The sequence below is a fragment of the Genypterus blacodes genome, unplaced genomic scaffold (assembly GCF_046128005.1).
Source record: "Genypterus blacodes isolate CSIRO-AG114 ecotype Tasmania unplaced genomic scaffold, CSIRO-AGI_Gbla_v1 ptg000156l_1, whole genome shotgun sequence".
NCBI lineage: Eukaryota > Metazoa > Chordata > Actinopteri > Ophidiiformes > Ophidiidae > Genypterus > Genypterus blacodes.
In genome coordinates, this window is record NW_027466957.1 from 8,743,966 (window position 1) to 8,757,899 (window position 13,934).

Below are 13,934 nucleotides of genomic sequence, written 5' to 3' on the forward strand. Positions count from 1 at the left end.
TGTGCGTTTTCTCAGGTGAACTTGTGCATCATAACGAGTGAAGTGAATCCTGACTCCTTTAGAAAAATAGCATTCAATTTTACATCATTTAATATCACATATATTTCCTGTTTTTGCAGTTGTTGCAGATACTAATTTATTATTGTTATTTGGACGTCGACTATTTTTTTAACGGGACAATTGTTATTCCGGGTTCACACTGCAGCTTGAAATGATACAATAATTTAATAGATATACGGCAGTGAGATTTGGCGCAGTAACAACAAGCTAAACGCTCCTCCTTTGGCGTTATTCTTCATTGCGCAGAGGCCTGAGCCCAGTATGATCCTGCTCCTCATTACACAGCTCACCTCTCCGTCTCTTTACGCCTCTTCTGTTTGTTCTGTTTGCTCCAAATTTATAATTCATGGTCAAGCGTTTTATTATGAATCAAAATAATTACATAAGGTCGTGTTTGTTGCGTGTTAAATCACACCTTGCTTAAATCTCCCATTTCCCAGCTGCTCCTCCTTCTCCTCCTCCTCCGGAGTGTCCGGAGCGCAGAGGTCGGACATGGAGAAGTGAATCACATCAGCATCCATATTTGTTTGGGGGAATGATCTGAACTGGAGCTCTGCGAGTGCGATTCAAACACACGGGTGACATTTTTTCCCAGCATACCTCAAAAAGTCCAGGGGCCGCAGCTCGCACAACTGGGGCCGAGGCTCCTCTCTCTTTTGTTGGGGCTATTGTGGGGGGCTGCGAGTTTGGATTGGGGGTGTAATGAGGGGGCTGCGACCCCCCGATGGGGGTGCATTTGCTGTCCAAAGACCGTTAGACAGTGGCTGAATGAATGAGGGCCTGAATGTCATTGTAATGCACAGGGAAAACTCCCCCTTCATTCAGCTTAAGACGCGGAGGCCGCTCAGCCCGGTGGAGGGAGCGAGGAGAGGAGAAAAGCGACTGCGATTCAATTCACATTCTCCCTCTCTCTCTCGCTCTCGCTCTCTCTCTCTTTGCTGCGCCGTGCATGGGGAGAGACGCCGAGGCACTCTGCTCCATGAAGGCTCGGCGCTATACATGCATGCTTCCGCTGCACATGCACGCAACCGGAGGCCCGCAAACGGCGCCGGACGCAGAGACGATGATGGAGCCTCAGTATGGCGCTCATAGCTGGAGGATGGGATACACGCAACCAGAGTAAGAACACGAACAAAGGATTTGTGATGTGAAGCCGCCGTGGATTTCTCAGCAGGCTGCGTGGACAAAGGGACGCTTCTCCTGTAAGCAGGTGGCCTGTGCGTGCTGGAGGCTGGCAAGGTTGTTTTCCTTATTTTGTGCCTATGGGAAGCTAATAGGCCTTATAAATGCACAACTGAATTGACTTGCACTAATGCAAATGCAAGACGCTGGTTTTGAGATGTAGATTGCGGCGGAGGCAGAGATGAAGGCCTCGTGAAATAGTTAACAAATATGCGCGTTTGGATAAAGAGCGCATTTGCGATTGTATAGTCTCACTTATGGAGAGTAAAGGGCAGCGGATTCAACCTAAACGCCGCTGACGGTTCCTCCTCTCCAGCTCTTTGTTCAGCCAGCAGTGGGAGGTAGATAATAAGAGAGAGAGGGAGAGGGGGGAGAGAGAGAGAGAGGGGGGAGAGACGTTTTGAAAACCCTGTGACATTTTCTTCAACATCATTATATTCGTATAGGATTTTATTGGAAATATAGTGATGCTGCAAATTGTAATGCTGCACGTGAGCTGCTCAGATTGAACTATTTAAAAAAAAAAAAATACAGTGTTCAGTTGCACTAATTGCTGGTGGGCCATGCAGGCATATACAAGCAGGCCCAGCAAAGAGAAGGAGACGAACCATGCAGCCACTACCAGAGGATGTTTGTCCAATGAAGAATAAACTGACTCAAATACTAAACAAGGATATTTTAACCTAAACATTAACATCTGAACAATCTAAATGCATGGTAAATACTGCTAAGAGAAGCAAATATATATTGTAACAACACTAAATGCATATGCTTTTATCTGAAAGGCTATAGGTACAATTGTTAGGTATATTGTTTCACATACCCAACTATCCTTATAATAAATTAATATGTAACATTTGCAGATTTTTCCAAATACTGATAACATGTTAGTAAAAGAGGATGCGGATATGTCTCCAAGCATGCAAAGGTGTGATGCATACTTATCTTTCCTTTTTGAATCAAAGTGTAGTGATACTGCAGCAGCTGTGTGCGATGTGTTAGCCTTGACCATCTGGTACCATGAGATCCACAGCGCTTAGTGCACGAGCGGAAGTCGTCACAATGGCCTTTTGCAGATTTGGCAAAGGAAAAAATTCACTGCACGAGGTGTTCAGCTCCAAAATAAGATAAATATCAGATACACACCTGTGCGCCTAAATCACTAGGGATGCAGTGAAAGGGTTAATACATGTGTAGAGGTAACTACCTTTGATTTACAGAGTGCTTTATGAACCTTTTGGCTACATCCTGTCCTTACTCCTCAGCAGGCTCATTAATAAAGACTACAGGGTCAAACAGCACTTCTATCTGTGTATTGGTTGTCATGGAGATGAATATAACTTTATGTAGGTTTCTTTGAAAACGAAAATTACCTTAATGAGGATCAGAGTGTGAAGGTCACACTTAACCAGTGGGCCTGCACCTGCACGCCTACAACCAGCACAGGCCGTCACCCTGCAGGGAGGCTAACATAGAGCCATTATGTTATGTGGCCGTATTCTGTGTAAAGGCTTCATGCATCTGTTAGTAAATGCAACCCACCCACTGCAACTCTGATCTGTGAGCTCTAAACAGAGTGTCTGACCCGACGCATGCATGCATGACAGGCTGCAGAAAGTCTGGCCGGTGGTTTCAAGGACATTTGGGGCTGATGAGGATTTGGTTTTTAATGGGGGAGGAGGAGGAGGAGGTGGTGGAGGCTCTGGCGGTGGGGGCTTGGGCCCTGGGCCATGACGTCATTGTGCGCCCATGTAATCCGCTTGCGCCGAAGCCCAATCAGCAGAGACTCGCAATTGTCTGGGATGGGAAGAGAGGGGCGCTCTAATCCGTGAGGCAGTGGATCACACAGCCCGAGAGACAGAGGGAGAGAGAGAGAGGGAGAGAGAGAGAGAGAGAGAGAGAGAGAGCGAGAGAGAGAGAGAGAGAGAGAGAGAGAGAGAGAGAGGGGGAGGGGGGGGGGGGGGGGGGGGGGCGGGCATCCAGGGCTGGACTGAACCTGAAATGGGTCAGATTAAGAAAAGACACCCGACCGAAAGGGAACCGAGTGACTCTTCGTGGAGGGAGGACCTTTCTGAAGACAAAAGACACCCAGCCTGCCGCTCATAGGGACACGATAGAGAGAGAGCGAGGGGGAGAGAGAGAGAGACTGAGAGAGAGAGCGTGTGTGTGGCGCATATCCGAGCGCCTTACATTAGTCCAGATTTAGCCCCAATGTAAAAGTAGCTCTGCGTAGGTTATCAGCTGTGTGAGAGGAGAGAGGCGGCATCGCGCGTTTTTTTTTTTTTGTCCGAGGGGCGTTGATCATGGACAAGTCGAGGAACTGCACACAAGCCAAGTTAAATGGAACATACAGTGCTGCTCGCTGTGGGATGTACGACTATAGCGGTGTGTGTGCTGCTGCTGCTGCCACCGTTTGCCTCCTTTTTGTGTTCCATTCTTCTTCCGTTGTTTGTTCAGGTCAGAGTAACGTAGTAAATGCGGTGGTTTGGAGGAGGCACCTGTCATTCTGTGCTAACGTACGCCGGCAAGGAGATGCGTAAAAGACGCGCAACCGCACAATTTTGATACGCAGAAGGAGGTGACGGTTGATGGTTAAAAAATGGTGCGCTTGTTTTAGTGGTTGCTTGTCTTTGGTGCGAAATGTGATTGGTGTCATGTGGTTGCTGCTGATGGAGTTTCAGTCTCGAGCTATATGGTGCAGTGATATCATTGTTGGGGGTTTTTTTTCAGTTTTTTTTTGCGCAGAATCCAAAGACGCTGGAGACAGATTGCGCTCGTATTATTGCTGTGCTAGGCTATAAATCGGCTTTAAGATCTTGACAGGGTGCGCGTGGGTGTGCGCGTGCGTGTGCTGCGAAATCGGCTTTTAGGTGTGTGTGTGTGTGTGTGTGCGCGCGCGCGCGTGCGGAGCCGAGCGCGCGCACGGTAACGGGAGCTGTACTTAAGTCGCAGTCATGCGGTCTTGCGTCCTCCTTGACGACAGATGCGGCGGGTTTGAGCGCGCGGCGGAGGTCAGGCGGCCGCGGAGGCTGCACACGCGCGCGCGGTCTGTTTTGGGGGGGCTTCGCGAGGAGGCGACCTGTGCGAGAATAAAAAGGGGTAGAAGAAGAAGAAGGAGACGAAGAAGAAGAAGAAGGGTTGTCACTCTGCGTGTTCACAGCGGACCTTGATTTAATGTCCATACAATTAAGGCACGCGGTGAATGCCAAGAGAGGAATCTACACACAGCACGGAGGCTACATGGCTCCATTGTTTGACAAGCCGGAAACTTCAGTGGTTTGTTTACTATTTAACCCTTATGTGACAAGGTTATCGTCGCATCAGGGCAAAACGGTCGCTCAATTATGTGCGTGTGTCTGAGTGAGTGAGTTAGAGGGAAAGAGATTGTGTGTGTGTGTGCGTTCGAGTCTCGTCGACTGGTCGCAATGCGCACTTGAATATGCTTTTGTGGCAAGAAATTTTCGGTTTCGTCAAAGTTGTGTTGTGTTGTGTTTTATAGGCCGCCTCGGTCACGCACGCTGCTTTCTGTAGACTCATGGCAAAGGAGCGCAGTATGCAGCACGCGCAGGATCCGACACACACACACGCGCGCGCACAGGCTGCATGACGAGAACAACTGGATCCCCGCCAGCAGGGTCACTCGGCCTGTAGCTCGGGCTTTTACGCGACATCTTGGGGCTTTGTGTTGTATTCATGCCCCCGCGTCTTTAACGTGAGAATACTCCAGGACGCGATGAGTGAATTGTGTGTGTGTACGTATGTGTGTGATCAGTTTTCTCCACTCAAAAAAGGGAATCGTTTTATTTCGTTTTATCGTTAAATGAAAGGTCACGCCGTTCGACAGTCAGATTATATTGCAAATAAAAAATATTCTGCAGGTGCATTTGATGGAGCAGGTTTAGTGTCTGTTTGCTTTTTCATGCGATAATGAAAACATTCACCAATACGAGGGCGTTGATGGCAAAGCCTATAACTATCTAATGCTACACACACACACACACATTTTGAGACAAAACGTTGACAGATTGAAATATTGTGCGCCTGTTATAGTCTAGGCAGCAGATTTGGTAGTGGGGGGGTTTAAACTGGTCAGCAATAAATTATTTAAAGATCAAAAGTAGGTCAACAGCTCCAGTCAGCCATACCTTCACTCTGTGACTCCAAGCTCAGAGCCACGGCACAGGTGGAGATGAACCGATGGTGGCTGCAGTGTTTGGTCGGAGGGAGTCAACGTATAGACATATAGGGGATTCAACGACACCTACAGGCGTCCTTCTGTCAGCGCAGCGTTCAAGCTCACAGCGAGATGAGGTGGTGGCCATAGATTTCTAAAGGAGAAATAGGTAATCATTAGTAAAGATGACATAAACATTAATTAGGAAATATGAGAAATAGTTATTAATTATTAATAACATACAAGAAACAGCACCTGGCATGCAGTGATTGTGTTATGTCCTATACTAACCTTCAGATAAGCTCTTTGTAGTGCAGGTCTATCTCACACTAAATGTCCTATACGTCCTATAAACATCCGGCCCTGCTGCCACATAATAGGCTTTCCTAACCAAGTCAGCTTTCCTTTAGACAGGAATGGTGATTACAACAAACAAGCACAAGACGGAACATGAACAGTTGTACTCATGACTACAGTCTTCTACGGAATTTAGATTTTGTGACGTCAACATGAGGCACTTTACCGTCCAAAATCCTGGGTCTATTTCCGTCCCTGGATCATATGGAAGCTGGCTGGAAAAGGCCCTGTATCTAAATATAATAGTGTGTATGGTTGTATTCCACCAGCTAAAATGTCAATTGTAATGTGTGCTTTGTAATGATGCAACAACAAATAAAGCCTGAGTTATACTGAGTCATTTGCTTGTTCTTGTGATTTTTTTGTGAGAAAATGTACACAACACCCTGATTTCTAAGCTTGCCAGCAGTACTTCTCCAGCTGATCTGATGTTTTTTCCCCTAAAGTGGGGTAGAAAGCTTGTTCTTTTCACAACACACAGATAAATTTGCAGCAGGCACAAGAACTGCTGAAGTGGTTTCTAATGAAAATTCATTCTTTTCAGATCCTTGAAAATCTCTCTGCTGCAGCGGAATGTCGTGCTTTAAACACGACATTCTGCTGTCTAACACAAAACAAACTACATTTTATTCTGGAGCATTTTCAGATAACATGATCATTCTCTCACGTTGACACTTATCAGCCGACAGGAATGCTGCATCTCACCAGCGGCTCCTTTAGAAGTGGAGATCAGCACCACGGAGAGCTCCCATCAAGTTAGGGAAAATAAATGTTTGGACAACTTTATGCTCAACTGTACATGTTTAAGCCTGGAATGCCAGAGCTGTTATGTTCTATTACAGAGCCTTAACAGGATGTGCACAGGGCATGTCAGCTATGAGAATTAGTTCTGCAGGATCATCATGTAACATGGTTTTAAACCTGCAGTCCGATCAGATTAGTCACCCAATAATGCACAAGTATGTGATGCAATATTTCTTAAAAAGCTAAATACATCTTTAAAGATAAATAAATATCCCTACCAGCATGAACACCTATACAGTCAATTAAATGATTCCTTAGACGGCTTCTGCCTTCATCACAAACGATGAGGTCGAACATTTCTAGGTCAAATGAAGTCAGCGAACTGTAGCATGATGAACACAAAAAGAAAGAAGGTTGTATAGAAAAGCTTTCAGTAAAGCAGCCCTATTCAGTGTCCTCACTTTGCTTGACGTCAAAACGGTTTGTTGTATAAGCATGGAGAGAATTCAAGAGATGAAGACCATGTCATTTCTGAATGGACAGTTTATTAAGGCTTGATTTCTTCTATAAAGAAAAACCAAGATAGATCTTTTAAACAAGGTATTATGCCCACTACAACTGTGGTCTATAAGATAATCAATGTTTAACATTTCATGTCATTACTCCTTTTGTAGTGATGATACATATACTTTCATGGCTAACCTGACATTTGTCTTATGCAGCAATCATTAACGTGCATGTAGGCCCTGTACTATAATCACAACCAGTTCATGCTTCCTGAGGAAAAGACCGCTGTGGCTGCGACTCCCATGGCACCCTTAGCTTCTCACCCCCCCCCCCCCTGACTCTGCACTGGTTGAAAAGAGAGCGGTACTGGTGAAGGCAAACGCGTGAAGGGCGCACACCGTATTGCTTGAAATAGCCTTTACTGTTAATTAGTGCAGGTAAAAGAGAAGAAGGGATCCTATTAGAGGTTTACAGGTCTGTTCTCTGTATTCCAGGGGATACACTGGCCAGGTAAGATACAATGCAGATATGCTTCACATGGCTGTACCAGACACATTCATTCTCACACATGAACTGACCTCAGCAAAGTGCAGTATTTCTGCCATTTAAGTCAAACTACAAGGGGTAAACCTGACAGACTCAAAACAGATCACACAGCATATAAATAGTCTGAAGAGACTAAACCACTTAATGTACTGCATGAGTGCAGGCAGTGTTATGTAAACAGGTGCAATTGCCAGTATTGCATCAGTATCAATATCAGTCAAATCAATGTGAATACCGCATAGCCACCCGGGGTTCCAACTCTCACACATTAAAGTTGAAAACCACAGAGGAGATGCCAGCATGGACCAACAGTATTCCTCTCTGCATAATCTTGCATTACATAAAACAGTTCAGCTAATCAAGGAGTGAGAACCTGCCATTCTCAAACGTTCAGAACCAGTGTCCATTCTGATTTAGATGCTGTGAAAGCGGCGATGAGAACAGGGGGACACTGTCCTTTCAAAAGGAACATCAGCAACACTGCCACTCACACCTCACAGTCACGCTGCAGGGTGCATGTTAGGGCATCTCCAGCAGACCTAACGCACTGCAGTCTGCCATGCATGAGCACACATTTCTATTAGCCACTTTGTCTTTTTTATATCTAATCCCCAATCTTTTTTTTTTTTCTTCTCTGAAACATACCTGAAAGTACTTCACTGTATCACAATCAATGGTTTCAATCTAGGACAAACTATTTCTTGCAACAACAACCAAAAAACACACAGAAACCACATTTCATTCTTATTTTTTCTTACTCAATAGTAAATCAGTTACATTAATTTTTAGGTTATACATTTTTAGGCTTTCTCCATGACTATATAGGCTCCTACGTTAAAGCTTAGCATTACAAACAAATGATAGACTTAGCAAAACCAAATTTAAAGAGGAAAAAACAGAAGGATTAAGACAGAACAATGGTGCGTGGACAAAGACGTGAACCCTTCCCCCCTTGTTCTGCAACAGAAAAAAACGCAAAAAGCGACAGTTCATTCAAATGTAGCAGTTACATCATTACGTAATTCTGATAATAAAACAATTTAAAATGGTGGATGTAACATTTCTCTCAGACTGGACAGCATACGCAAAGCTGAATCTCTTGATGAAACGTACACGAGACCCCTTCAAGACAAACACTGAAAGGAACCGAAGCAGAGGGGCATGATGGATGTCAAAAGTACAATTTTTTGATTTAAAATGGTTGAGAGTTCTGGCTGTGGAGGACACACACGTCAGTTATTTCCTTCCCAGAGGGCTTTGCAATTCCTCCACTGAAACGTCTCGAGTCCTGTGTGACTTCACACTATCCCTGATTTCTCCAGCACTGTCACTGTTTGAGCAGTTCTTTTGAGAAGTCATCAATAATTACAAAACAAAACATTAAGGCTCCAGAAAACGGGTTTCTGAAATGAAAATTGTCAGTAGTAAGCCAAAAAATAGAGATTTTGTTGATCTGAATGAAAAATAGATAAACCATTGAAGTTTTCTTATCACACAGTTCCAAGTCCGACATTGCCTTTGGGATCCTCCAACCCTGTTGGCACAGTTAAACTTTGAAACATGGCAATGTTGCCCCCAACTGGACAAATAGGGGCAGGACACATCCGTTTCCTGATTGTACTGAAATATAAAGTGGCAGATTTTCTTTTTTTCCTCCGTGGTGCAGTCAAACCCTGATTCAATTGGACAGAGGCGATGGGGGGGCTGGAGAGAGAAAACCAGTCTGATGAGAGAACAAGATGGCAAGAAGGGGTAGAAAAATTAAAATAAAAGGGGAAAAAAATAAACCTAAACTGAAGTAAAGAGTTGTGGCGGTGGCTTGGTAATACATGAAATCAGCTTGTTATCCCTGCACAAGAAGTGGGTGGTACATGGGGCAAAGTAAAGCATGATTCGACAACAGCAGAGATTCACCGGGATTAAATAGGAAAAAAAAGGGCCTGGTTGTGTTTTCATATTCTTCTGGCTCTTAAATCAAAAAGTCCTAGTGAAAATGTTGATCGAGCCAAATGTCTTCTATTGTTTATTCCTGTTTTGGCGCTCCTGTTTGGAAAAGAAACAAGAGTTAACATTAAAGACATGCAGTGGAACACACAGTCTGTGTTTTGGTTAAGATATAATGGTTAAATAAAAAAAAAAAAGGCTTTTACCTGATCCAATCTGGAGCGGTTCTGTATTTGTGGAGGCTCAAATGTCTGTCAACAGGAGCAGATGGAGAAAGATGATTAGGCCACGTCACACAACAACAAACAATTCAATGATCGAAAAAAAGACTGATATACTGGAGTGGGTCACACTGATATGCCTGTACCCACCCTGCGCACCTCCTCTTCCTCTTCCTGCCTCTTCTCATAGTGGGAGAAGTCGTCAAAGATGGAGGTGGTGTGTTTGTAGGCGGCGATGATCTTGAGCACCTGCTTGGCCTTCTCCAGAGGAACCTCCTGGGTGTCGCGGGAGTTGGTCACTGGCTTGTTGTCGTTGTTCTCCAGGCGGATGTGGCGCAGCTGGCTGTTAGGCACGTCCTTAACAAACAACCAGTCCACGTCAAACTTGCCCTTCCACTTGTCCTGCGCCCAAACCCCGGCGCTGGTGCCGTAGTCCACCGGCGAGCGCATCTCCGCCACGCCGCAGAAGTGACCGCTGCCGTTGACGCTGAACAGCAGGTACACGGGGCCTTTGCCGTTCATGGCCCGGAAAGCTGAGTCCAGCCGCTTGTTGCCGTGCTCCGTGCTGCACCAGATGGAGTATTTGATGGAGCGGTGGATATCGTCCTCAGAGTAGCTCTTAATGATGAAAACACGGCCGTTCTTCAGGTTCCATTCAAAGTCCTTGGGGTTGTAGCTATGGTTGGCGCGCAGCTTCTCCAGCACTGGGTGTGACTCTACACCAGGTCCCTGGCTGGCACAAGTTAGGGGGCCGCAGTTCCCACCACCAACCACTCCCATCATGCCACTACCGTCATGGCCAGGGCCCACTTGGCCGTAGCCCTGGTTCCGGTTGCGAGGGGCTATCCAGCGGGTCTGGGGTGGCGGGGGCTGGCCGTGGTTCTGGTAGGGCTGAGGTGGTGGCTGATGGTGTTGGTGATGCTGGGGCTGTAAGGCCATGGGCTGAATCTGGGGCTGCAGCAAAGACTGGGGGGGAGGCTGCATGGGTCCTTGCTGCATCTGGGCTTGAGCTGTCATGGCATGCTGCAGGCCCAAAGCCTGCTGCTGGTGCTGCAGGGGGGCTGTGGCTACTTTAGTAACTGGGCCCTTGTCCCAGGTGCCAATGTTCATGTTGTGTTTGATGGGTGGTGGAGGCAGCGCTCCCCCTGGGGTGGGCATGCCTGGCTTCACCTTAGCTTTCAGCTGCTGCGGCTTGGCTGGCTTGCTGGCAATGGCTGCCCAGGAGGTTGGTTTGGGCGGGGGCATTCCAATAGGCGTGGACCCGTTCCCTGTGGCTGCCACTGCATGTCCACCTATCACAGAACCTACAGCCTTCACCCCAGAACCCTGGCCAGTGACATCGCCTCCAATCTTCAAGCCAACCATACCCTGCTCCAGGCTGTTCATACCGGGGGCTTTGTTCAGGGTGTCACTGTGGAAGCCCGTCTGACCATCAGGCACTAGGGTGCCTCCCAGGGAGCTGGGAGGATAGCTGTAGCTCCCACCGTAAGCTGAGCTCTGAGTCTGCTGCCCCTGGGAGCCACTTGTGCCCCAAGCAGAGAAAGCAGGGTTTTCTGGGAAAAAGTTAAACCTGTGGGGGTAGATGTTGCTGCCCAGCCCCCCTGGCTGTCCAAACAATGTGTCCGGCATGAAATGATGGTCTCCATTACTCAAGGGTCCATAGGGGGTCAGGTACGGAATCGGGGGATCTCCTCCTGTGGACCAGGGCGCCTCACTGAGGGGGTACGGGAATCCAATCGAGGGGGCATAATAGCTGGACAGGTATGGGTCGGTGATGGACTGGTAGCTGTTGTTCTGGATACACAGGAGTCAGCAAGGCCACAACATAAGCAAATCACTGACATGTTAGAAAGTTCATATGCACTAATGTTTCACAATGGTTTTTTACAATTCTAATATGAGATTAAATTAATGTATATCTATCAGTAAGTTAAAAAGGAAATTGCTAAAAAAAAAAAAAATGTTTACCTGAGTTGATTGACTAGTGAGGTACGGCTCAAAGTCATTGTCATGGACAGTCTCCTTTTGATGCAGTGAACCATTTTGCACTGCAACAACACAAAAATCACATCAATGCACATTGAAATGTGTGTGTGTGTACACACGTGTATTGTAAATTGCCACAGATGCACATAAGCAATCTCTCTCTCACACACACACACTTTTTTCTATGTTTGTAGCTCTTCTTATGCCTTGCTCTATGGTTTACTGCACTTGAATGGTTATTACAATTTTATGTTACGCAACATGCTTTAATTTGTCGTGGTTGCTCTTAGAATAAAAACAAAAAGATCATATCCACACATCTCCAAGCTGATCACCTCTACTGTACTGCTGATACAGCTGTGTGTGTGCAAATGTGTGTGTATATGTACATGTGTGTTAACTGAAATGTAAACTCCTACGTTATTTGAGTGTGGTGGACAAAATATTAGACGTTCCCTTCGTGATGTCTAATTGTTAACAATGAGTCGAGTCAACGCCTCTCTGACACATCGTCAACACAAAGGAAAACAAAATCCGTTTAACAGTGGTAGAATTCATTCCAAGGGTTTATGGGCTTGTAAAGGTGTATCCTGTAAAGTCTCCATCGAGTGTATTCAAGCAGATTGAATTTCAGATGAAATTCAAGAGGCAAATTTAATCATCCAGTGAAATCACCAGAGGGGATCAGAGCTTTAAAAAAAACACTTCATATTTCATTTGGTCAGCAGCAATACAAACTAAAATTGTACCTAGAGTTAAAATGAAAATAAAGACAAGGATATGTGGTTTCATTATCACATTACTATAAATCGAGGTACGCAAATACATGAGTATTCTAATACGAGGCGTATGCGTCAGCCCTCAGACCTTTGAGATCAGGCCGCTCTGCTGCCAAACGGGCCTACAGGTTAAGATTGAGTCAAGACCCTGCCTGTCATGAAGCTCACACACACGTCATCATCCATACACAGTGAGTAACAATGTCATCACCATCAACTGCTGCTGGTAAAGGACCAACCAACATTCCTAGTAAACCATACCATGTGTAATCGGTGGGGGGGATCACTACAAAAGATCTGCTGTATGGTTAAGATTAATGCATGAATCTCAAGTTTTAATCCACTCTGTGACCAATGGATTGGCAGTATTGATCACCCCAGTGCTTGGCCACAGAATAATCCAAACTATGAGCACAAACTCTGCTGTTCAGATTAGAAAAAGCAGGCACAGACTGAACAGATAACCAGAGCGATGTTGACTCACTGCTGTAACTCACCTTTAGATGCTTGTCCCTTTGATCTCTGCATCCATGTTGGATCATGCAAAGGAAAGGTTGAGACAACATGGTCATTTACAGCTGCTATGAAATATAAACACGCGACTATAACCTGAGAAGAGACCACGCGTGTACACAATCTATCGCGACAAACACAGAATAATCAAGTGTACGACTATTTATCGGATAGCATTACCTCCCTTAAATGGCTTCAGTACAAATCACACACAACTTGAACTCTAACTTACTCTTCCTAATCCAAACGGCTTTCTAAAAAACAATATTGTAAGTAAGAACTTAATTTACCACCACTGACTTCAAATATCGGACCCATGTAACGCAGAACAGGTTAGTTTGCCTGACAGTGATGTTTAAGATATTAGCTGGAGCCTGTCTAAGGTTGGCTATTAGATTTCAGGTATTCAAGCATAGTTTTATCCTTTACATGGCTCAATTATATCATTTCCGTTTGAGAACGCTGTGACATCTGCGTACAGATCAACATATGCGTGTCAACTCTTATTTAAACGCCTATATAATACATTTAACCACATCCCGGATTGTAGCTAACGAGTTAGCTGCACGCACCGGCCAACGTCAGTGGCTAGCTAGCTAGCACTTCCGAGTAATAGCCGTAGCCCAGTATGTCGCTAACGCTAGCAGGCAGCTAGCTCACAAGCGAGCTTCGTCGTCCTTCCTACCTGAGGGTCAATGCTCGTGGCAGACATAATTCATTAAGCAAGTCCGTGGATTCTCACAGAGCCTGAGCTTGTGACTGGATTTCAAGCCCCGTGGTTTGGAGAGCGACTTTCACGGCTCAATCACAGTTAGCTCCCTGTGGCTACTTGTGCCGCTTTAGCGTGTGTGAGGCTAGTGGAGGTGGAGGCAGCGGCGCAGGCTCAGCTGAGTGTGTGTGTGCGTATCCCAACTTCCACAC

The 13,934-nt window shown here is 45.8% G+C and overlaps 1 protein-coding gene across 2 annotated transcripts; it reads right to left on the reverse strand.

Annotated features, from left to right (window-relative positions):
- Positions 1-7,042: 7,042 nt before the first annotated feature.
- Positions 7,043-13,922, reverse strand: LOC143013021 (YTH domain-containing family protein 1-like). Of its 2 annotated transcripts, none has more exons than XM_076166436.1 (6): positions 13,699-13,922; positions 12,998-13,022; positions 11,704-11,783; positions 9,895-11,529; positions 9,721-9,765; positions 7,043-9,613 (listed from the first exon to the last, which is right to left on the reverse strand). In XM_076166436.1, the coding sequence occupies exons 1-6, from the start codon at positions 13,723-13,725 to the stop codon at positions 9,587-9,589; spliced, it is 1,839 nt and encodes a 612-aa protein (XP_076022551.1). In that variant the 5' UTR covers positions 13,726-13,922; the 3' UTR covers positions 7,043-9,586. The 2 variants fall into 2 exon arrangements, with proteins under 2 accessions (XP_076022551.1, XP_076022550.1); XM_076166435.1 differs by having other exon boundaries at positions 9,886-11,529.
- Between the last annotated feature and the right edge of the window lie 12 nt (positions 13,923-13,934).

Excerpts from the sequence above, each read along its gene's own strand:
- LOC143013021 (XM_076166435.1), bottom strand. The coding sequence starts at position 13,725 with ATGTCTGCCACGAGCATTGACCCTCAG. Across the intron at positions 13,023-13,698 it reads CCACGAGCATTGACCCTCAG|AGATCAAAGGGACAAGCATC; the intron begins GTAGGAAGGACG and ends ACATGGATGCAG. Across the intron at positions 11,530-11,703 it reads TCACTAGTCAATCAACTCAG|AACAACAGCTACCAGTCCAT; the intron begins GTAAACATTTTT and ends CTGTGTATCCAG.